The sequence below is a fragment of the Euprymna scolopes genome, chromosome 25 (genome assembly GCF_053919585.1).
Source record: "Euprymna scolopes isolate OS-2025 chromosome 25, ASM5391958v1, whole genome shotgun sequence".
Taxonomy (NCBI): Eukaryota; Metazoa; Mollusca; class Cephalopoda; order Sepiida; family Sepiolidae; genus Euprymna; species Euprymna scolopes.
Window position 1 is genome coordinate 85,092,659 of NC_136506.1, and position 26,840 is coordinate 85,119,498.

The window sequence follows — 26,840 nt, forward strand, 5'->3', positions numbered from 1 at the left end:
ATGGCGACTTCTGACACTTGGTAATCATTTTTTGATGGCGACTTCTGACACTTGGTAATCAATTGGTAATCATTTTTTGATGGCGACTTCTGACACTTGGTAATCATTGGTAATCATTTTTTGATGGCGACTTCTGACACTTGGTAATCATTGGTAATCATTTTTTGATGGCGACTTCTGACACTTGGTAATCAATTGGTAATCATTTTTTGATGGCGACTTCTGACACTTGGTAATCATTGGTAATCATTTTTTGATGGCGACTTCTGACACTTGGTAATCATTGGTAATCATTTTTTGATGGCGACTTCTGACACTTGGTAATCATTGGTAATCATTTTTTGATGGCGACTTCTGACACTTGGTAATCATTGGTAATCATTTTTTGATGGCGACTTCTGACACTTGGTAATCAATTGGTAATCATTTTTGATGGCGACTTCTGATACTTGGTAATCAATTTGTAATCATTTTTTGATCGCGACTTCTGACACTTGGTAATCAATTGGTAATCATTTTTTGATGGCGACTTCTGAAACTAGGTAATCATTGGTAATCATTTTTTGATGGCGACTTCTGACACTTGGTAATCATTGGTAATCATTTTTTGATGGCGAGATCTGACACTTGGTAATCAGTTTGTAATCATTTTTTGATGGCGACTTCTGACACTTGGTAATCATTGGTAATCATTTTTTGATGGCGACTTCTGACACTTGGTAATCATTGGTAATCATTTTTTTATGGCGACTTCTGACACTTGTTAATCAATTGGTAATCATTTTTTGATGGCGACTTCTGACAATTGGTAATCATTGGTAATCATTTTTTGATGGCGACTTCTGACACTTGGTAATCAATTGGTAATCATTTTTTGATGGCGACTTCTGACACTTGGTAATCATTGGTAATCATTTTTTGATGGCGACTTCTGACACTTAGTAATCAATTTGTAATCATTTTTGATGGCGACTTCTGACACTTGGTAATCAATTGGTAATCATTTTTTGATGGCGACTTCGGACACTTGGTAATCAATTAGTAATCATTTTTGATGGCGACTTCTGACACTTGGTAATCAATTGGTAATCATTTTTTGATGGCGACTTCTGAAACTTGGTAATCAATTGGTAATCATTTTTTTGATGGCGACTTCTGACACTTGGTAATCATTGGTAATCATTTTTTGATGGGACTTCTGACACTTGGTAATCAATTGGTAATCATTTTTTGATGGCGACTTCTGACACTTGGTAATCAATTGGTAATCATTTTTTGATGGCGACTTCTGACACTTGGTAATCATTGGTAATCATTTTTTGATGGCCACTTCTGACACTTGGTAATCATTGGTAATCATTTTTTGATGGCGACTTCTGACACTTGGTAATCATTGGTAATCATTTTTTGATGGCGACTTCTGACACTTGGTAATCATTGGTAATCATTTTTTGATGGCGACTTCTGACACTTGGTAATCAATTGGTAATCATTTTTGATGGCGACTTCTGATACTTGGTAATCAATTTGTAATCATTTTTTGATCGCGACTTCTGACACTTGGTAATCAATTGGTAATCATTTTTTGATGGCGACTTCTGAAACTAGGTAATCATTGGTAATCATTTTTTGATGGCGACTTCTGACACTTGGTAATCATTGGTAATCATTTTTTGATGGCGAGATCTGACACTTGGTAATCAGTTTGTAATCATTTTTTGATGGCGACTTCTGACACTTGGTAATCATTGGTAATCATTTTTTGATGGCGACTTCTGACACTTGGTAATCATTGGTAATCATTTTTTTATGGCGACTTCTGACACTTGTTAATCAATTGGTAATCATTTTTTGATGGCGACTTCTGACAATTGGTAATCATTGGTAATCATTTTTTGATGGCGACTTCTGACACTTGGTAATCAATTGGTAATCATTTTTTGATGGCGACTTCTGACACTTGGTAATCATTGGTAATCATTTTTTGATGGCGACTTCTGACACTTAGTAATCAATTTGTAATCATTTTTGATGGCGACTTCTGACACTTGGTAATCAATTGGTAATCATTTTTTGATGGCGACTTCGGACACTTGGTAATCAATTAGTAATCATTTTTGATGGCGACTTCTGACACTTGGTAATCAATTGGTAATCATTTTTTGATGGCGACTTCTGAAACTTGGTAATCAATTGGTAATCATTTTTTTGATGGCGACTTCTGACACTTGGTAATCATTGGTAATCATTTTTTGATGGGACTTCTGACACTTGGTAATCAATTGGTAATAATTTTTTGATGGCGACTTCTGACACTTGGTAATCAGTTGGTAATCATTTTTTGATGGCGACTTCTGACACTTGGTAATCATTGGTAATCATTTTTTGATGGCGACTTCTGACACTTGGTAATCATTGGTAATCATTTTTTGATGGCGACTTCTGACACTTGGTAATCAATTGGTAATCATTTTTTGATGGCGACTTCTGACACTTGGTAATCATTTTTTGATGGCGACGTCTCACATTTGGTTATCAATTGGTAATCATTTTTTGATGGCGACTTCTGACACTTGGTAATCATTGGTAATCATTTTTTGATGGCGACTTCTGACACTGGGTAATCATTGGTAATCATTTTTTGATGGCGACATCTGACACTTGGTAATCAATTTGTAATCATTTTTTGATGGCGACTTCTGACACTTGGTAATCATTGGTAATCATTTTTTGATGGCAACTTCTGACACTTGCTAATATATTGGTAATCATTTTTTGATGGCGACTTCTGACACTGGGTAATCATTGGTAATCATTTTTTGATGGCGACATCTGACACTTGGTAATCAATTTGTAATCATTTTTTGATGGCGACTTCTGACACTTGGTAATCATTGGTAATCATTTTTTGATGGCAACTTCTGACACTTGCTAATATATTGGTAATCATTTTTTGATGGCGACTTCTGACACTTGGTAATCATCGGTAATCATTTTTTGATGGCGACTTCTGACAGTTGGTAATCATTGGTAATCATTTTTTGATGGTGACTTCTGACACTTGGTAATCATCGGTAATCATTTTTTGATGGCGACTTCTGACACTTGGTAATCATTGGTAATCATTTTTATATGGCGACTTCTGACACTTGGTAATCAATTGGTAATCATTTTTTGATGGCGACTTCTGACACTTGGTAATCAATTGGTAATCATTTTTTTATGGCGACTTCTGACACTTGGTAATAAATTGGTAATCATTTTTTGATGGCGACTTCTGACACTTGGTAATCATTGGTAATCATTTTTTGATGGCGACTTCTGACACTTGGTAATCATTGGTAATCATTTTTTGATGGCGACTTCTGACACTTGGTAATCATTGGTAATCATTTTTTGATGGCGACTTCTGACACTTGGTAATCAATTGGTAATCATTTTTGATGGCGACTTCTGATACTTGGTAATCAATTTGTAATCATTTTTTGATCGCGACTTCTGACACTTGGTAATCAATTGGTAATCATTTTTTGATGGCGACTTCTGAAACTAGGTAATCATTGGTAATCATTTTTTGATGGCGACTTCTGACACTTGGTAATCATTGGTAATCATTTTTTGATGGCGAGATCTGACACTTGGTAATTAATTTGTAATCATTTTTTGATGGCGACTTCTGACACTTGGTAATCATTGGTAATCATTTTTTGATGGCGACTTCTGACACTTGGTAATCATTGGTAATCATTTTTTGATGGCGACTTCTGACACTTGTTAATCAATTGGTAATCATTTTTTGATGGCGACTTCTGACAATTGGTAATCATTGGTAATCATTTTTTGATGGCGACTTCTGACACTTGGTAATCAATTGGTAATCATTTTTTGATGGCGACTTCTGACACTTGGTAATCATTGGTAATCATTTTTTGATGACGACTTCTGACACTTAGTAATCAATTTGTAATCATTTTTGATGGCGATTCTGACACTTGGTAATCAATTGGTAATCATTTTTTGATGGCGACTTCGGACACTTGGTAATCAATTAGTAATCATTTTTGATGGCGACTTCTGACACTTGGTAATCAATTGGTAATCATTTTTTGATGGCGACTTCTGAAACTTGGTAATCAATTGGTAATCATTTTTTTGATGGCGACTTCTGACACTTGGTAATCATTGGTAATCATTTTTTGATGGGACTTCTGACACTTGGTAATCAATTGGTAATAATTTTTTGATGGCGACTTCTGACACTTGGTACTCAGTTGGTAATCATTTTTTGATGGCGACTTCTGACACTTGGTAATCATTGGTAATCATTTTTTGATGGCGACTTCTGACACTTGGTAATCATTGGTAATCATTTTTTGATGGCGACTTGTGACACTTGGTAATCAATTGGTAATCATTTTTTGATGGCGACTTCTGACACTTGGTAATCATTTTTTGATGGCGACGTCTCACATTTGGTTATCAATTGGTAATCATTTTTTGATGGCGACTTCTGACACTTGGTAATCATTGGTAATCATTTTTTGATGGCGACTTCTGACACTGGGTAATCATTGGTAATCATTTTTTGATGGCGACATCTGACACTTGGTAATTAATTTGTAATCATTTTTTGATGGCGACTTCTGACACTTGGTAATCATTGGTAATCATTTTTTGATGGTAACTTCTGACACTTGCTAATATATTGGTAATCATTTTTTGATGGCGACTTCTGACACTTGGTAATCATTGGTAATAATTTTTTGATGGCGACTTCTGACACTTGGTAATCAATTGGTAATCCTTTTTTGATGGCGACTTCTGACACTTGGTAATCATTGGTAATCATTTTTTGATGGCGACTTCTGACACTTGGTAATCAATTGGTAATCATTTTTTGATGGCGACTTCTGACACTTGGTAATCATTGGTAATCATTTTTTGATGGCGACTTCTGACACTTGGTAATCAATTGGTAATCATTTTTTGATGGCAACTTCTGACACTTGGTAATCAATTGGTAATCATTTTTTGCTCGCAACTTCTGACACTTGGTAATCAATTGGTAATCAATTTTTGATTGCGACTTCTGAAACTTGGTAATCATTGGTAATTATTTTTTGATGGCGACTTCTGACACTTGGTAATCATTGGTAATCATTTTTTGATGGCGACTTCTGACACTTGGTAATCAATTGGTAATCATTTTTTGATGGCGACTTCTGACACTTGGTAATCATTGGTAATCATTTTTTGATGGCGACTTCTGACACTTGGTAATCATCGGTAATCATTTTTTGATGGCGACTTCTGACACTTGGTAATCATTGGTAATCATTTTTTGATGGCGACTTCTGACACTTGGTAATCAATTGGTAATCATTTTTTGATGGCGACTTCTGACACTTGGTAATCATTGGTAATCATTTTTTGATCGCGACTTCTGACACTTGGTAATCAATTGGTAATCATTTTTTGATCGCGACTTCTGACACTTGGTAATCACTGGTAATCATTTTTTGATGGCGACTTCTGACACTTGGTAATTAATTGGTAATCATTTTTTGATGGCGACTTCTGACAGTTGGTAATCATTGGTAATCATTTTTTGATAGCGACTTCTGACACTTGGTAATCATCGGTAATCATTTTTTGATGGCGACTTCTGACACTTGGTAATCATTGGTAATCATTTTTTGATGGCGACTTCTGAAACTTGGTAATCATCGGTAATCATTTTTTGATGGCGACTTCTGACACTTGGTGATCAATTGGTAATCATTTTTTGATGGCGACTTCTGACACTTGGTAATCATTGGAAATCATTTTTTGATGGCGACATCTGACACTTGGTAATCAATTGGTAATCATTTTTTATGGCAACTTCTAACACTTGGTAATCAATTGGTAATCATTTTTTGATGGCGACTTCTGACACTTGGTAATCATAGGTAATCATTTTTTGATGGCGACTTCTGACACTTGGTAATCAATTGGTAATCATTTTTTGATGGCGACTTCTTACACTTGGTAATCAATTGGTAATCATTTTTTGATGGCGACTTCTGACACTTGGTAATCATTGGTAATCATTTTTTGATGGCGACGTCTGACACTTGGTAATCCATTGGTAATCATTTTTTGATGGCGACTTCTGACAGTTGGTAATCATTGGTAATCATTTTTTGATGGCGACTTCTGACACTTGGTAATCATTGGTAATCATTTTTGGATGGCGACTTCTGACACTTGGTAATCATTGGTAATCATTTTTTGATGTAGACTTCTGACACTTGGTAATCATTGGTAATCATTTTTTGATGGCGACTTCTGACACTTGGTAATCATTGGTAATCATTTTTTGATGGCGACTTCTGACACTTGGTAATCAATTAGTAATCGTTTTTGATGGCGACTTCTGACACTTGGTAATCAATTGGTAATAATTTTTTGATGGCGACTTCTGACACTTGGTAATCAGTTGGTAATCATTTTTTGATGGCGACTTCTGACACTTGGTAATCATTGGTAATCATTTTTTGATGGCGACTTCTGACACTTGGTAATCATTGGTAATCATTTTTTGATGGCGACTTGTGACACTTGGTAATCAATTGGTAATCATTTTTTGATGGCGACTTCTGACACTTGGTAATCATTTTTTGATGGCGACGTCTCACATTTGGTTATCAATTGGTAATCATTTTTTGATGGCGACTTCTGACACTTGGTAATCATTGGTAATCATTTTTTGATGGCGACTTCTGACACTTGGTAATCATTGGTAATCATTTTTTGATGGCGACATCTGACACTTGGTAATCAATTTGTAATCATTTTTTGATGGCGACTTCTGACACTTGGTAATCATTGGTAATCATTTTTTGATGGCAACTTCTGACACTTGCTAATATATTGGTAATCATTTTTTGATGGCGACTTCTGACACTTGGTAATCATTGGTAATCATTTTTTGATGGCGACTTCTGACACTTGGTAATCAATTGGTAATCCTTTTTTGATGGCGACTTCTGACACTTGGTAATCATTGGTAATCATTTTTTGATGGCGACTTCTGACACTTGGTAATCATTGGTAATCATTTTTTGATGGCGACTTCTGACACTTGGTAATCAATTGGTAATCATTTTTTGATGGCGACTTCTGACACTTGGTAATCATTGGTAATCATTTTTTGATGGCGACTTCTGACACTTGGTAATCAATTGGTAATCATTTTTTGATGGCGACTTCTGACACTTGGTAATCAATTTGTAATCAATTTTTGCTCGCGACTTCTGACACTTGGTAATCAATTTGTAATCAATTTTTGATGGCGACTTCTGAAACTTGGTAATCATTGGTAATTATTTTTTGATGGCGACTTCTGACACTTGGTAATCATTGGTAATCATTTTTTGATGGCGACTTCTGACACTTGGTAATCAATTGGTAATCATTTTTTGATGGCGACTTCTGACACTTGGTAATCATTGGTAATCATTTTTTGATGGCGACTTCTGACACTTGGTAATCATCGGTAATCATTTTTTGATGGCGACTTCTGACACTTGGTAATCATTGGTAATCATTTTTTGATGGCGACTTCTGACACTTGGTAATCAATTTGTAATCATTTTTGATGGCGACTTCTGACACTTGGTAATCATTGGTAATCATTTTTTGATGGCGACTTCTGACACTTGGTAATCAATTGGTAATCATTTTTTGATGGCGACTTCTGACACTTGGTAATCATTGGTAATCATTTTTTGATGGCGACTTCTGACACTTGGTAATCAATTGGTAATCATTTTTTGATGGCGACTTCTGACACTTGGTAATCATTGGTAACTATTTTTTGATGGCGACTTCTGACACTTGGTAATCAATTGGTAATCATTTTTTGATGGCGACTTCTGACACTTGGTAATCATTGGTAATCATTTTTTGATCGCGACTTCTGACACTTGGTAATCAATTGGTAATCATTTTTTGATCGCGACTTCTGACACTTGGTAATCACTGGTAATCATTTTTTGATGGCGACTTCTGACACTTGGTAATTTATTGGTAATCATTTTTTGATGGCGACTTCTGACACTTGGTAATCATTGGTAATCATTTTTTGATGGCGACTTCTGACACTTGGTAATCAATTGGTAATCATTTTTTGATGGCGACTTCTGACACTTGGTAATCATTGGTAATCATTTTTTGATGGCGACTTCTGACACTTGGTAATCAATTGGTAATCATTTTTGATGGCGACTTCTGACACTTGGTAATCAATTGGTAATCATTTTTTGCTCGCGACTTCTGACACTTGGTAATCAATTGGTAATCAATTTTTGATGGCGACTTCTGAAACTTGGTAATCATTGGTAATTATTTTTTGATGGCGACTTCTGACACTTGGTAATCATTGGTAATCATTTTTTGATGGCGACTTCTGACACTTGGTAATCAATTGGTAATCATTTTTTGATGGCGACTTCTGACACTTGGTAATCATTGGTAATCATTTTTTGATGGCGACTTCTGACACTTGGTAATCATCGGTAATCATTTTTTGATGGCGACTTCTGACACTTGGTAATCATTGGTAATCATTTTTTGATGGCGACTTCTGACACTTGGTAATCAATTGGTAATCATTTTTTGATGGCGACTTCTGACACTTGGTAATCATTGGTAATCATTTTTTGATGGCGACTTCTGACACTTGGTAATCAATTGGTAATCATTTTTTGATGGCGACTTCTGACACTTGGTAATCATTGGTAATCATTTTTTGATGGCGACTTCTGACACTTGGTAATCAATTGGTAATCATTTTTTGATGGCGACTTCTGACACTTGGTAATCATTGGTAATCATTTTTTGATGGCGACTTCTGACACTTGGTAATCAATTGGTAATCATTTTTTGATGGCGACTTCTGACACTTGGTAATCATTGGTAATCATTTTTTGATCGCGACTTCTGACACTTGGTAATCAATTGGTAATCATTTTTTGATCGCGACTTCTGACACTTGGTAATCACTGGTAATCATTTTTGATGGCGACTTCTGACACTTGGTAATTAATTGGTAATCATTTTTTGATGGCGACTTCTGACACTTGGTAATCATTGGTAATCATTTTTTGATAGCGACTTCTGACACTTGGTAATCAATTGGTAATCATTTTTTGATGGCGACTTCTGACACTTGGTAATCATTGGTAATCATTTTTTGATGGCGACTTCTGACACTTGGTAATCAATTGGTAATCATTTTTTGATGGCGACTTCTGACACTTGGTAATCATTGGTAATCATTTTTTGATGGCGACTTCTGACACTTGGTAATCAATTGGTAATCATTTTTTGATGGCGACTTCTGACACTTGGTAATCATTGGTAATCATTTTTTGATCGCGACTTCTGACACTTGGTAATCAATTGGTAATCATTTTTTGATCGCGACTTCTTACACTTGGTAATCACTGGTAATCATTTTTTGATGGCGACTTCTGACACTTGGTAATTAATTGGTAATCATTTTTTGATGGCGACTTCTGACAGTTGGTAATCATTGGTAATCATTTTTTGATAGCGACTTCTGACACTTGGTAATCATCGGTAATCATTTTTTGATGGCGACTTCTGACACTTGGTAATCATTGGTAATCATTTTTTGATGGCGACTTCTGAAACTTGGTAATAATCGGTAATCATTTTTTGATGGCGACTTCTGACACTTGGTAATCATTGGTAATCATTTTTTGATGGCGACTTCTGACACTTGGTAATCATTGGTAATAATTTTTTGATGGCGACTTCTGACACTTGGTGATCAATTGGTAATCATTTTTTGATGGCGACTTGTGACACTTGGTAATCATTGGTAATCATTTTTTGATGGCGACATCTGACACTTGGTAATCAATTGGTAATCATTTTTTATGGCAACTTCTAACACTTGGTAATCAATTGGTAATCATTTTTTGATGGCGACTTCTGACACTTGGTAATCATAGGTAATCATTTTTTGATGGCGACTTCTGACACTTGGTAATCAATTGGTAATCATTTTTTGATGGCGACTTCTTACACTTGGTAATCAATTGGTAATCATTTTTTGATGGCGACTTCTGACACTTGGTAATCATTGGTAATCATTTTTGATGGCGACGTCTGACACTTGGTAATCCATTGGTAATCATTTTTTGATGGCGACTTCTGACACTTGGTAATCATTGGTAATGATTTTTTGATGGCGACTTCTGGCACTTGGTAATCATTGGTAATCATTTTTGGATGGCGACTTCTGACACTTGGTAATCATTGGTAATCATTTTTTGATGTCGACTTCTGACACTTGGTAATCATTGGTAATCATTTTTTGATGGCGACTTCTGACACTTGGTAATCATTGGTAATCATTTTTTGATGGCGACTTCTGACACTTGGTAATCAATTAATAATCGTTTTTGATGGCGACTTCTGACACTTGGAAATCAATTGGTAATCATTTTTTGATGGCGACTTCTGAAACTTGGTAATCAATTGGTAATCATTTTTTGATGGCGACTTCTGACACTTGCTAATCATTGGTAATCATTTTTTGATGGCGACTTCTGACACTTGCTAATCATTGGTAATCATTTTTTGATGGCGACTTCTGACACTTGGTAATCATCGGTAATCATTTTTTGATGGCGACTTCTGACACTTGGTAATCATTGCTAATCATTTTTATATGGCGACTTCTGACACTTGGTAATCAATTGGTAATCATTTTTTGATGGCGACTTCTGACACTTGGTAATCATTGGTAATCATTTTTTGATGGCGACTTCTGACACTTGGTAATCATTGGTAATCATTTTTTGATGGCGACTTCTGACACTTGGTAATCATTGGTAATCATTTTTTGATGGCGACTTCTGGCACTTGCTAATCAATTGGTAATCATTTTTTGATGGCGACTTGTTACACTTGGTAATCAATTGGTAATCATTTTTCGATGGCGACTTCTGACAATTGGTAATCATTGGTAATCATTTTTTGATGGCGACTTCTGACACTTGGTAATCATTGGTAATCATTTTTTGATGGCGACTTCTGACACTTGGTAATTATTGGTAATCATTTTTTGATGGCGACTTCTGACACTTGGTAATCATTGGTAATCATTTTTTGATGGCGACTTCTGACACTTGGTAATCAATTGGTAATCATTTTTGGACCTTATGAAGTACAATTTCTTCTTCGAATTTGTTGATTTTTTTTTTTGGATTTTACGAAAATCCCTTCACACCTAGGATGACTTGTGGCTATTATTGAATACAACTTCATTTTTCCAAATTTAACAAAGTTTTATTTTCTAAGTAGATTACTTGTATTATTCACAAGAATTCTAGATTCTTCCTTTGCCTTCATTAATTGATTAGTTGATTAGTTAATTATTTTATTAATTATTTTAATGATTAGTTATTATTTATATATTAAAAATATCTTTTATTTTTTGCAAAAAATTTCTTACATTTTTTAGTATATATTTTCAAATTTATGCTGACAAGTGATGCATTTTCAACTAATCCTCTGATGAAGAGAATTTATGTTTGAAAATCCATGGGTTAAAGATTTTTCATTATTATAATTTCTTATTGAAACAGCTGATGAGTTAATAAATATTGTAATTTATTCAATTTTGTTTTTATCATTTTTTTCCTATTTATCCCCTCTCTCTATCTCTCTCTATCTCTCTCTATCTCTCTCTTTATGTCTGTTTCTGTATCTGTCTGTCTGTCTCTCTCTCTCTCCTTCTCTCTCTCTCTCTCTCTCTCTCTCTCTCTCTCTCTCAAAATAATAATCTACTATTATAGAAAACGTACCTTTGTCTGTGAGTCTTTGAGTGTGATTTCATTCCCTATGGACTCCAAAACGGTTGAACCGATATTTATGAAATTTCACACAAATGTAATTTATGTATCTGCCAGTGTTCTTAGATAAGCTTTATAGTGGAATGTCCACGATAAGTGTGGATAATTGATTGGAAAAATCTGATGAAAGAAGGAACAGGCGATTTTGACCAAAGTTAACACCTTCTACAGGGTGGAACGATAAAAGTGTCACCCTAAGGGAAACAACACTACAGCTTTATTTATTGAAAAAAATCAATTCAAGTAACGTGATTATGTAGTAGAGCTGACATCTATTCAATGTTGGACCTTTCAACCTAAATCACCACCTCAATACGGGTCCGGAACTGGGAGCATGTCTTTTTCACAAGTGTTAGCATGTGCTCAGCAACTACTTGGTGGATGGCAGCGGTCAGACTGGCTTTGGTGTTGTGGGTGGTCATGTTGGTGATGTTCTCGACGTATGACCACATAATGTAGCCCACATCTATCTATCTATATATATATATATATATATATATATATATATATATATATATATATACATACATTGTCTAAAGTGTGTTTATTCATAAAGTCTGAAGAAGTGCTGGTTTTTGAAAATTTTCAAAAGATATAATGCTTGAAATTGTCGAACTAGACATTGAAACAATTGTAACGTAAAATGAAATACACTTCTTGTTGCCATCAACACCTTGTCTTGAAGTCTTGATTTTGCACACAGTATATTAATGCTCAATTAAGAAATGTGATAATTTTGTAGCTTAATCCTTTAGTCAACCATTCTTGGCTCTTGGCTTAAAACCTATTGGTATATGAAAATTTACTGAATTACACGAACTCAGTATATTACATATAAGTCTATATATATATATATATATATATATATATATATATATATATATATATATATATATAAACTGATCCAATGGCTCACAGGCTGTCTAATTTGTATTATTCGGATCCTTCAGACTACTGTTCTTATCTTGAGTGTTATTTTCACAACGTTTAGGTGGATGTAACCTTCGACCTTCTTCAGTTCTTCTGGAATCTGTGCAGAATTTCAAACAGAACCTCTTATCTTAAATCTGCGGGAATAGCATGTTCTTGTTCCCTCAGCCATGACTGGGTAGAAGTGCTAAGTAAATCGCAATTGTATTTTCAGCGTCGCCTGCATTCTTGTAAGACTTCTTTCCTAGTCACAGATGATGGAACTGGTTCGAGAAGATACACCGGAAGAGGATGAGAACAGTAGTCCGAAGAATCCAAATGACATGAATAATCAATCCTCATCTCAAAAAACGGAGAACTGTCCAGTAATGTAACTTAAAAAAACAAAATAATTTCATGTAGAAAACTTGCAGAATTGCATTTTATAATTAAACAAAAAAAAAAAAAAAAAAAAAAAAAAAAAACAATTGTTGGCGACTGCAGGGGTCACTGCTGTAAGGCCATAGATCAGATATTTTGCCTCCTGTCAAAATATTATGTTCCACCCTCGACGCTAGTTGGGCGGCAGGACTGAATTTTAATTCGATGTTCTCATTTAAAAAAAAAAAAAAAAGACAAAAACTCTATTTTTTCGCCGCATCTCCCATTATTTTGCTGAAACGGGAATCGTCTGTTGAAATTCATTTTCACTTCGCCATTTTTGGGGGAATTGCGGACATTTCTTGTGAGCAAGGAAGAATAAAAGAGTCTCCAGGAAATGCTGATAGAAGCTTTTCGAAATGACAAAGAGGAAATTCTTCATTTTACTATTATTGTTGTTAGACACTGGCATCATTAGAACCAAGGTAAGTATCGTTGAATCTTTGTCTGCTGTGAAAACGACTTAAAATCTATACTGAGTGGAATAAAGTGTGACCCGGTGGGTCACCCATTGAGTTTGAATTACGAAAACGCGAGTGTGCAAAGCCAGTTAAATTTTAAATGTTCTGTTTGCTCTCTCTCTCTCTCTCTCTCTCTCTCTCTCTCTCTCTCTCTCTCTCTCTCTCTCTCTCTCTCTCTCTCTCCTTTTCATTCCAACTATGGGTTAAATAGTATTAAAACTTGTGGTGGTATTTCCTATCGTTTGTAATGGACTATCCCAATCTTGTTAGTATGCGAGGGGCGTTCCAAAAGTAGTGCCTCCTATTTTTTATTGCGCCCACATAGATCAGAGGAGATTGCAAATAGCATTATTATCATGGTTGAACTTATGCATAATTAATCAATATTTATTAATAATTTAATTAATATTTATTAATAGTTAATTAATTAATATTTATTAATAATCAATTAATTAATATTTATTAATAATTAATTAACATTTATTAATAATTTGATTAATTAATACCTATTAATAACTAGCGGGGGTACCTGGCGTTGCCCGGGTGTTTGGAGGTGTAAACTCTTTGTTGCAGATACTGACGATGTGAGACTCTACGAAAGTAACCCCTGTTACGGACGTGCGTCAGCAACAGAGATGCGTCATTGAATTCCTGGCAAAAGCGAATTGAGAATGGTGGCGACTATGTAGAAAAATAAATTGTGGAGCACAAAAGGTTGCTCGTTTCAATGGTACCACTCTCGTCTTCGTAACTCTTCAACTTTTTGGAATAAAAAGTATTAGAGGTTTTATTTTTAGAACCATAATTTTATATATATATATATATATATATATATATATATACACATACACACACGCACACACATATATATATATATATATATATATATATATATATATATACTTCATTTACTCACATAAATTTAATATACGAAAGTATAGATTTATGCGTAAACTTTAAGTATTTACTTCAAAAGTGCTCAATACGTAGGTAGAGCTAGATTGTAATTTATAAAATATATATGGCGATTAAGCTACACTGAATATTCTGCGTTTTATCCACTATAGGATTCGTCAGGCTTATGCGTGAATTCTGTGGTTGCAACCACAGAATTCGCACATAAGCCTGACAAATCCTATAGTGGATGAAACGCAGAATATTCAGTGTAGCTTAATCGCCATATATATTTTGTATATATATATATATATATATATATAACGAGCAGGGAGACCCGACGTTGCCCGAAATTGAATGATGATCAACGAATGCTTCACATGCCCATATTTTTATTGTCATCGAAATTGGTGAAATGGCCGTTTTCAATCAAATCGATTGATTGTCTGCTCTAGTTGGGGACCCATCGTGGTGCACCGGGAGGATGTTTCATATACCTTTTGCAGTGACTTAGTTCACAATACATTGTAATCTACATTGCACTGTAGAGAACCTACTGTTGATTGTATAAAATGATTTTTTTTATATATAATGGCTTGAATTAAAGTTTAAAATTCAAAAGTCAAGTACCATCATTCAATTTTGCTCTAAACAGAAACATTCATTTCGAACGCGCTCCTGTCATATCAAAGAACCTAATGTTGATTTTAAATGTATGGCTTGTGTAATAATAAAACTTCTCAAATGCACTTGTGATGTTAGGCTGTATAAGGTGTTAACTTTGGTTAAAATCGCTTGTCACTTCTTTCATCAGATTTTTTCGATTATCGATTATCGATACTTATTGAAGACATTCTTCTAGAAAACTTATCTAAGAACACTGACAGGTACATAAAGTACGTTTGTGTCAAATTTCATAAAAATCGATCCAGCCGTTTTCGAGTCTATAGGGAACGAACTCACACACACACTCACTTTTTATATAATAGTGGATAGAGATTATTGCTGAGACGATTATCAGAATTGGAATCCGGAATCAAAAGAAACAGAAGTTATTTTTTTTGGGGGGGGGGGGGGAGGTATTGAAATCAGTACCAGAATCTGAAAGAAATTTGAGCCTAATCTTCGATTCCAAAAACGATTCTTTTATTTATATATTTCTTTTTGTTTTAACTTAATTTTCCTATTGCTGACGCGAGTAAAAGTGTAGATGAAAATTTGCAATGATTAAATTATTAATATATATTAATTAATTAATTATTAACAAATATTAATTAATTATGAATAAATATTAATTAATGACTTATTAATAAATATTTATTGATTATTAATAAATATTAATTAATGACTTATTAATAAATATTAATTGATTACTTATTAATAAATATTAATTAACTAATTATTAAGAAATCTTAATTAATTAATTATTAACAAAAATTATCAATTAATTATTAATAAATATTAATTAATTAATTTATATACATAAAAGGCAAAATGGCCGCATGCGTTTTTGTATGTCCAGCAAAGACTTTTTTCATGGTGGTTGTCAGGGAGGTTACTATGCTTTAGGACTTTTTATGTACTCCCTAGATTGTAATATCTATGATTTGCAAGTGGTCGTCATCTCTACATTTATTTTGAGCAAGTTTTAAAAAAAATTTTTTTAACCTGGTTTCCAGTGTTTGTTTGTCTTCTTCGTATAAATAAAGTGAAAGTGATTCAAATCAAATCAGCTCGCTGACCTTCGTATCCGGCACGTCTTGAAGGCAATTAGCTTTGATCAATGTGGAGAATACCCTTTATATCAGACAATTGCTGTTCATTTGAGAGCGCTCCTTTTTCGGGGGAGCTTGGTTTTCTCAACATCATGGGGAAACAAATAAATGAAACGGCAGAAAGATGAACTGGCCTTCAGCCAACCTTCATTTCTGCACCTGCGTATTCGCTTACCAAGTTAATTTTTTGATTGACATCGCTAAATTTGAACGCTTTTCACTTCCTATGGCCTCGTAGCGTAGCGGTAAGATGTCACGTTTTCTTTCACTTTCTTTTCTGTCTTTGGGTTTGTCACGGGTTCGAGCCTTCCTTCCTACTAACACTTTTTTTTTTCTTTTACACCTCCAAACACCCGGGCAACGCCAGGTACCCCCACTAGTTATTAATAGATATTAATTAATCAAATTATTTAGAAATATTAATTAATTATTAATAAATATTAATTAATTGATTATTAATAAATATTAATTAATTAACTATTAATAAATATTAATTAAATTATTAATAAATATTAATTAATTATTGATAAAATCTTAATCTATATAAAGAGAAAACATTAAGAGTTTTGCCAAATTAAAAAAAAAATCAAATCTATGTTTAAAATTAGATGAGGACTCCTTGCTAACCCTACTCTTCCAAATTGAACGCCTACTTTTTTTTAGGCGATTTTAGGATTAAAATCGGAATCAGTAATTTTATTGGAATCGAAAATATAGAACAGACTCGGTAATTATATTGGAATCATGAAAAATCATTTGAATCGTCCCATCACTGTATCATATGTATAAAATTATCCAGAGAAGACAAAAGCCAGCCTCATCCGAATGTGTATGTGCCACATCTTAGACAGTTATGGGAGAAGTATCCCCTTAATACTTCAAATACGTATATCTGTAGGACGGTATAATGGTTTACATCCTGAATCAAACAACCCAATCCCCATTGATACACTGGTTCTCATTAGATCAGTGAAGTTAAGCAGCATTGAGCCTGGTCAGTACTAGATGGGTTAACATTTGAGAATACCAGGCGCTGTATGTAGGAGGACATTGACACCTATTTACAAGAACTGCAAAAGCCTAATACCATCATCTTCTCTGACCGGGATATATATTTGTGAATTAAATATTCTTTTGACATTTCCTCCTTTAGAAGAAACTGGTTCAATGTGGCTAGGGTGAATGCTGCTGGCACACTGGCTGGCATACAGGGTGGAATGATAAATTTGTATGTGGATGACTATATATATATATATATATATATACACACAGTCTGGAACGATAAAGTGTTGCCTTAAAGAAAAAACTCTACAGCTTAATTTTAAAACTTTTGTTGAAAAAAATCAATTCAGGTAACTTGATTATCTAGTAGAGCTGACATCTATCTAATGTAGCCGCTTTCAGCCTCAATTACCGCCTCGATATGGGTCCAAGACTGGGAGCATGCATTTTACACAAGCGCTGATTTTATCAAATAATTTTTTTTATATATAATGGCTTGGATTAAAGTTTAAAATGCAAAAGTCATGTATCATGGTTCAGGAATATTCATATCAGATGCACCTTTGTTATATCAACGAATCTACTGTTGATTTTATGGTATCTGGCCTTTCTGCTTGTGCGGTAATAAAACTTCTCAAATGCACTTGAGATGTTAGGCTGTGCAAGGAGTTAACTTTGCTCAAAATCGCCTGTACCTTTTTCCATCGTTTTTTTTTTTTTTTGATTATCGATACTTATCAAAGACATTCCGATACAAAACCTATCTAAGAATACTGCCAGGCATATAAAGTATATTTGTGTGAAGATTCATAAAAAATCGGCCCAGCCGTTTTGGAATCCATAGGGAAATCTCCCTCTCTCTCCCTCTCTCTCTCTCTCTCTCTCTCTCTCTCTCTCACACACACACACACACACAAAGTTCCTTTTATATAATAGTAGAGATATTCATCCGGTAATAAGGTACACATAAATTTTCATGAGAAGACCTTCATAAACATAAGCCAGACCTTTTAAGAAGCTGTGGATATATAAAACACCACCATCCTTACTTAGCTTTATTTAGTTTATGGTACTTGTGTTTAGAGTTGATTCTTAGGATATCCACAGCAGACATCTAAAATATCCTATCTCTGGCCAGGTCTTTATGTATCCCTCTTTCTCTAAAGAATTAACACAAGAATTTTCATCCCTTTTTTTCATCAAAGTCTCCTGTTCTGACCGCATCTCCCTATACTATATAATCTTCCTCTGAGATCTTCACATCTAACCCAGTCTCTTCAAATCCCTCGTTTCATTCTCATAGAATTTCTTTTCATGCAACACATGTCCTCAACCATCATTGGTCAGGTTTCACTTCCATACATCATCATAATACATACACATGCCTGATAGATTCTTCCCTTACTTTTAGCAGCTTTGTAACTTTCGCTTCCTTTATTTTTTTCCTTTAGTCCTCACATTCCATGAGCGATGTTTGTGACAAAAAGAGGGGGATTGCTGTCTTCTTGGTCGGAATCTATGTATCAAACAGTTATCGTTGACTTGTTTTTTTGACCTTAAATTAATAGCTTTTTTTTGTTTGTTGATTTTGTTTTTAACTCCTTGCATTAATGGGCTTCATGCCTTGTCTGGAGCGATCTCCTTTTAAAAAAATACTGGTAATGCTCTTGCTGGTTAGGAAGGAATTTACTCCTTTCACTCATTCCATGGAATATTCGAATATTTATGTATCGCACATGGAGATCAAGTGCTACCCCCAGGAAGGGAGCCCCTTGGTTTCTGGGGTCAAATGAAACTAAAACCATTAGAATACTGAGTGTGATCACGCTTGCTTGTCACCGTTCACACTTCATCTGTACATGAATGCGGGAAAAAAGGGCGAATAAAGTGAGTTAAGAGCGAATTATAAAAGAAGCGTTGAGAGGAATGGAGTGATGTAAATAATGAAAAGAGAGAGAAAAATGTGAGAGAAGGAACAGAGAAGGGTAAGAAGAGGGAGAGAGAGAGGATAAAAAACAGAGGGAAGTGGGAAGTGAGAAAGTGGAGGGGGTATATTATAACAGTACAGTGTATTCTAAAATCCTTTGACCTCGTGAGAACCATGATGTCGCAAAATGGAATGTTGATTGTAACCTTGCTTGCTTGTTACCATGCGGATGAGTATTTAAGATGATGGGAGAAAAGGCGAACTACGTAAATGAAGAACGCAGGATAAAAGGACGTGATAAGAGGAATGGAATGATGCAAATAATTACGAGATAGAAAGAAGATATAGAGAAGAGGAAAACAGAGAGAAGAGATAAGTGGTGAGAGGAACGGAACAATGTACTTAATTGAATAGTAGAAAGATGAGAGAGAGGTAGGGAGGGAGAAGAGAAACGGGAAGAAGTACAGTTGAACCCCCAGGATACGGTTGCCCTAGGATACGTTTTTTTTTCAGGTTACGATGTGAAATACAATGTTTTTTTCCGGACCCTGGTTACGGTATTTTCCCCGCCTTACGGTGTTATTTATTATGTTATTTGATTATATACATGTGTATTATATATTGTACTGTATTTTGTTACTTGTCCTGGGGTTATACTGTATATTATGACATCCCAATGTATTTTGAAATCCATTGACTTTGGGAAAATTAGATGTGAATTTCGTATGTTTCTGAATTTTTTAGATAAGAATTGATATTTCATTATCATTTCGATTCTGCAGCTATTGTTCTCATCTTAGGTGTTATGGTCACAACCGTAAGATAAGATAAAAGTGACGAGAAACTGTTCTGTGTGTGGAATTAATTTTTCCTGTCCAGAGATGGGTATTCTTCTAGTTTTAAATAACCGCATTGCTTTCCGTTTTGTTTACGTGATATTGTAGAGTAGAGAGGAGGAGTTCTTCTCTCACATACAGAAGTCCTCCTATTGTCACTCATTATAAATATGATAAGAGAATACAGACGTTTTGTTTTTTAAAACACTTACATTAAGTTTGACTGGTTGTTCGTCTGCCGTAATAAATTATTTACTTTTAATTGTCGCCACAAGTTTTTTTGTTTTTTTTTACAAGGTAGTTACCACTTATCAAGGCCTGGGAGCCACTCGGGATAAGGGTTATTGCATGTACAGTAATCAATGGGATAGTATCGTAGTAATCATTAGTATTGAAGATTTGATAAAGTGTCTTACTTAAGGGGACGGTTCATCAGGAATTTCTTTATGTTGGACTTGAAGACATCCAGGTTGTAGTCAGGTGGTAAACAGGCAAACGGAAGAGAGTTCCACAGTCGTGCACTTCTAAGAAAGAAGCTTTGTTCATGGAATCTAAGTTTTGGTTTTGGCACAGATAAAGAGTGGGGAAAATTAATGACAGTGGTTTCAGCAGGACGGGTGTTTATCGTGAAAGATTGGCGAGGGGGGCACCAGAGATTGGAGCTCAGACGAGCACTTGCCATGGAAGTAACGATAAAACAAAGACAGGCTCGCAACGTTTCTTCTGTGGGAGGAAGGTTCCAGGGTAGAGAAAAGGGCATCCCCCACTAAGCCACGAAGCCTATTTTGTACTTTGTCAAAGCAGGATAGGCTGTTTTTAGCAGCTCCTGCCCAGATGTGGCAGCAGTATTCCATCCTTGGACGTACTTGGCTTTTATATAGATAGAGAATTGCATAAGCAGTGAGATATCTTCTGGAGCGGTAGAAGGATCCTACCATTTTTCCAGTGACCAAATGCTGACCTGAATAAGCACCAGAAAATCTTATCACCAAGATATCATAAAACTTTGATTTGTGAATAAAAAAAACTTTTCTAAAGCGAGGATAGATAAGGATTTCTCACTGCTTTTCTGACGTCCCCTGTTTTTTGTTTTTTTCTTAATTTAATTTCCACTCCAAACAAGGCACAGTGCCAATTTGAAGTAGGGGGCTACTATCGGGAACATAAGTTGCAGGGGTATTATGAAAGGAGATGAGTAGCAAGATTTCCGTTCACATTACACTTGAACTTCTGCATGTCAGTACAGTTGGGAAAACAGAATCCCAGAATGGAATTCCAAAATCTAGCAGTTTTGGGAAAGAAACTATTGGAGTAGAAGGCTTTCTTACACCTAAGGATCTCTACTGTGAAGGGGTGGAATTTAGCTGCTTGTCGAGTTTGTCGGGAGTATTCATGTCGAGGGGGTACAAGTGCTTGTAGTTCGTCAGAGCATTCACCATTAAAATATTTGTTGAACAGGTAGAGGAATGCAACATTTCGTTGATGGGACAGAGGCTGAAGCCTAGATGACATTTCAGAACCTATCAGGTTGGCGACTCTCTTTTGAACCCTGTCCAGGAGTGAGAGACAAGTAGCAGATGTACCTATTTACTATGCCTCCCTACGGGACAGAGTTAGACACCAGGGTCGTTTTTTAACGTGGAGAAAAAGTACAAAAATAAAAATTGTCTCAGTCGTGAAGGATTTCTCCTTCACCGAAGGAGAACAAGAAATAGAAGTGCAGAATCTGAAGAACAGATGCTACACTTTGATCTTGACCAAAAGGCCAAGGTCATGTTGATATTCTCCACCCCAACGCACACTCTTTTTCCAAGTTGCTGACTGTGCGAGCCGCAAATATACTTGCAATGGGTATAATATTTGACATGCTTGGTTCAAAACATTGGCACTCTGCTGAACCGTTTATTTTTCTCTTTTTTTAATATCTGTCCATCTATCTAATGTACAATGTGTCGGCTATGACCCAACGGGTTACGGGTCGTCTATTATTTACTTAAATATAAAAATAATACTTTTTTTTTTTTTTTTTTTTTACCTTTGGCTTCCAGAGTGAATTCTTACATGAAATGCCAGCGGATATTCAAAGGTTTGCAGCAGAAAAACGTCTTCCACATGGTAAGGAAAGTAATTTTAACAAAAAAACAAAAACCAATTCAGAGGACGAATCCACCCCCCCCCTCTCTCTCATATATATATATATATATATATATATATATATATATATATATATATATATATTATTTTTTTTAAATCAGTAAAAAGAGGGCGACTTTCTAAGAAAACACCGGATCCAAGGTGGAGACGATAATCTTAATATGGTTTAAAAATCAACAACAAAAGTACACACACACACATATATATAAATACTTGTTCTTATATATATATATATATATATATATATATATATATATATATAACTACTTGTTCTTATATATATATATATATATATAACTACTTGTTCTTATATATATATATATATATATAACTACTTGTTCTTATATATATATATATATATATATATAACTACTTGTTCTTATATATATATATATATAACTACTTGTTCTTATATATATATATATATATAACTACTTGTTCTTATATATATATATATAACTACTTGTTCTTATATATATATATATATATATATATATATAACTACTTGTTCTTATATATATATATATATATAACTACTTGTTCTTATATATATATATATATATATAACTACTTGTTCTTATATATATATATATATATATATATATATATATATAACTACTTGTTCTTATATATATATATATATATATAACTACTTGTTCTTATATATATATATATATATATATAACTACTTGTTCTTATATATATATATATATATATATATATATAACTACTTGTTCTTATATATATATATATATATATATATATATATATATATAACTACTTGTTCTTATATATATATATATATATATATAACTACTTGTTCTTATATATATATATATATATATATATATATAACTACTTGTTCTTATATATATATATATATATATATATATAACTACTTGTTCTTATATATATATATATATATATATAACTACTTGTTCTTATATATATATATATATATATATATAACTACTTGTTCTTATATATATATATATATAACTACTTGTTCTTATATATATATATATATAAATACTTGTTCTTATATATATATGACAATTATCTCCCCTTAAAAACTTGCAAAAAAAAAAAAAAAAAAAAAAAAAAAAAAAAACTCTCTCTCTATAGATATTAACTGTAGCGTCTCTAAATCAAAATACGCTAACGGAAACAATTTACTGCACGAGCGTCGCCCTTTTAAAATTCATCATTCAATAAAATAAAAAGCTATAGCAAACATCTAAATGACTACTTTAAATACAGTTCCTGATTTCAAAAAAAGAAAAACCAAAAGGTAATTATATATCTATATATTTTTAAATCAAATTTATTATGTAAATTCAAAAATATATATATTTTTCCTACTCATTTCTATCTCTAACCTATACAAATTTTCTTATTAATTTTCTTATAAATTTTATATCCAAACCTTTTACTTCAATTTTTCAGATTCATCTGCCTTACTTTTAATGCTAGGTTTATTTTTGGTGTCTTTTCAATTCAATAGAAATCCTCCTAAATTTGCTGATGAGGAGACCGTGCTTACCAAAAAAACTATGTATAATTATTCTACGTGACTTCATGTATACCACAAATAAAAAGCACGGATTTCCGAAACGATCGTACAGATAATTGACTTTGTTGTTATTCCTTCTTATGAAACTGATTTTTAATTTAATTAAATTTTTGATTGTTAAATTTAAAAAATTTTAAAACTTTTAAATTATAAATCACATTACTTAATATTGAATTAGCTCTAGGACATTTAACTATCGAGCTTATTATATATCTAAATTACAACGAGCATTTCCTGTATTTTAATTAAACTAGTAATTTCACTATTACATTAAAATACACTTAGCTCTTTAGACTATTATTCTAATCTCCTTTAAATTATATATATATATATATATATATATAACTACTTGTTCTTATATATATATATAACTACTTGTTCTTATATATATATATATAACTACTTGTTCTTATATATATATATATATAACTACTTGTTCTTATATATATATATATATATATAACTACTTGTTCTTATATATATATATATATATATAACTACTTGTTCTTATATATATATATATATAACTACTTGTTCTTATATATATATATATATATATATAACTACTTGTTCTTATATATATATATATATATATATAACTACTTGTTCTTATATATATATATATATATATATATAACTACTTGTTCTTATATATATATATATATATAACTACTTGTTCTTATATATATATATATATATATAACTACTTGTTCTTATATATATATATATATATATATATAACTACTTGTTCTTATATATATATATATATATATAACTACTTGTTCTTATATATATATATATATATATATATAACTACTTGTTCTTATATATATATATATATATATATATATAACTACTTGTTCTTATATATATATATATATATAACTACTTGTTCTTATATATATATATATATATATATATATATAACTACTTGTTCTTATATATATATATATATATATATATATATATATATATACACACACACACACACACACACACATATATATATATATATTCTTTATGTAAATACAGTCATATCTTGCTAGGGTGTGCAGACCGTTTCAATCATATTTGTATTTCATTAGGCAAGAAAATTTCAAATACAAAACTTAAAAAGGTTTCAGACCTTTTCAAACTTTGAGGTGAGAAAATATGCCATTTATGGTATGAATCCAAGTTAAAGTTATTATCGTAGGTAAGAACTTTAACTTTGCTTGACGCCAGTCATGGCATATTTTCTCAACGACCTTGTTGAAATTCAATTATTCTTAATTTTATTATACTTTGTACCTGGATTAATATATATATATATATATATATATATATATATATATATATATATGTGTGTGTGTGTGTGTGTGTGTTATTTGTTTTTGTTTTTGTGATACGTCTTGAATGAATTCGATTATTTATGAAAGTACATTTTTACCTAAATGCGAGTTGGGAATAATTTTCCCTTTAACCAATTTGGTACCTTCACATGGGGAGCGGTATATATATTATTTTAAAAATATAATTATCCATTGAAACGCACTAGATTCAGCCACTCTGATGAGTCGTAGATGATGAAACACGCGTCAGTGGATAATTATATTTTAAGTGTATATATATATATATATATATATATATATATATATATATATATATATATATATATATATCCAACTGTCAGTTGTTGAATACTCTCCGACTGTTTACTATGAAATCCCGCCAACATAACATTTATCCGCACTTAATTTTTTTCATTTCTTGTGTTAATTGCTAGTGGCTTTGAGGTAAGTTGCTAACTTACTAAGTCAAGGGTGGCTCTATGATTGGGTTTGAATCTGCAAAGATGAAAGAATGAACAGGCGATTTTGACTAAAGTTAGCGCCTTATACAGCTTAATATCACAAATACAGTTGAGAAGTTTCATTATCGCACAAGCAGAAAGGCTCGCCATATAAAATCAACAATAGGTTGTTGGATATGATAGGTGCGCGTTTTTAGTCTTTTGGACTTCTGTTTTTAATCGGTCATCAACTCGGTTCTTTTCTCAGTCTGTCTGTCTCACTGAACTGATCAACGAATTCACCAATTGTTAGTTTTTTGCTCACCAACTATAATTTGTGATGATGAAGAAGAAGAAGAAGAAGAAGAAGAAGAAGAAAAAGAAGAAGAAGGTTAATGAGTGTATGATAGTCAGTGAAATAATAATGTAGTGGGGGACTGGGGGATGCCCTTTTCTCTTCCCTGCAACCTCTCTCCCACAGAAGAGACGTTGCGAGCCTGTCTTTGTTTTATCGTTATTTCCATGGCAGGTGCTCGTCTGAGCTCCAATTTCTCGTTCCCCCTCACCAATCTTTCACGAGAAACACCCGTCTGAAACTACTGTCAATAATTTTCCCCACTTTTTATCTGTGCCTAAATCCAAACGTAGATTCCATGAGCAAAGCTTCTTTCTTAGAACTGCACGCCAGTGGAACTCTATGCCGCTTGCCTGTTTCCCACCTGACTACAACTTGGACGTCTTCAAGTCCAACATAAACAAACTCCTGACAAACCGCCCCCTTAAGTAAGACACTCTATCCAAACACCCAATACTAATGATTACTACAATACTATCCCATTGATTACTGTACACGCAATAACCCTTATCCCTGAGTGGTCTTCGGGCCTTGATAAGTGGTGAACCCCATGAAAAAAAAATTAATTCTAACACAGCTTTACCAGAAATAACCCGAGATAAAGAAACATTACCTGCTGGATGGTCTCCATTTTCGTTTCATCTTGCTAAATCAAGGTGGGCTAATTTAGCGAGCGTTTTGGGGCTGGGTAGCTATGTCGTTCGTAGACATTTTAGTTTGATAAAAGACGCACGAAGAAATAGTTTGATAATTAATTAATTGTTCAGTTTCCATTAACTGACATAATAATCTATCTATACTCCAATAAA

At 33.3% G+C, this 26,840-nt stretch overlaps 1 protein-coding gene across 1 annotated transcript in view; it reads left to right on the forward strand.

Moving 5' to 3' along the window:
• The first annotated feature begins 13,388 nt into the window (after positions 1-13,388).
• The window catches only part of LOC145247473 (A disintegrin and metalloproteinase with thrombospondin motifs 1-like), a 126,002-nt gene continuing 112,550 nt past the window's right edge, over positions 13,389-26,840 (forward strand). The window contains exons 1-2 of the mRNA XM_080109271.1: positions 13,389-13,708; positions 22,227-22,293. Coding sequence (XP_079965397.1) covers positions 13,643-13,708; positions 22,227-22,293 — 133 coding nt within the window. The 5' untranslated portion in view covers positions 13,389-13,642. The remainder of the gene's footprint in view (positions 13,709-22,226; positions 22,294-26,840) is intronic.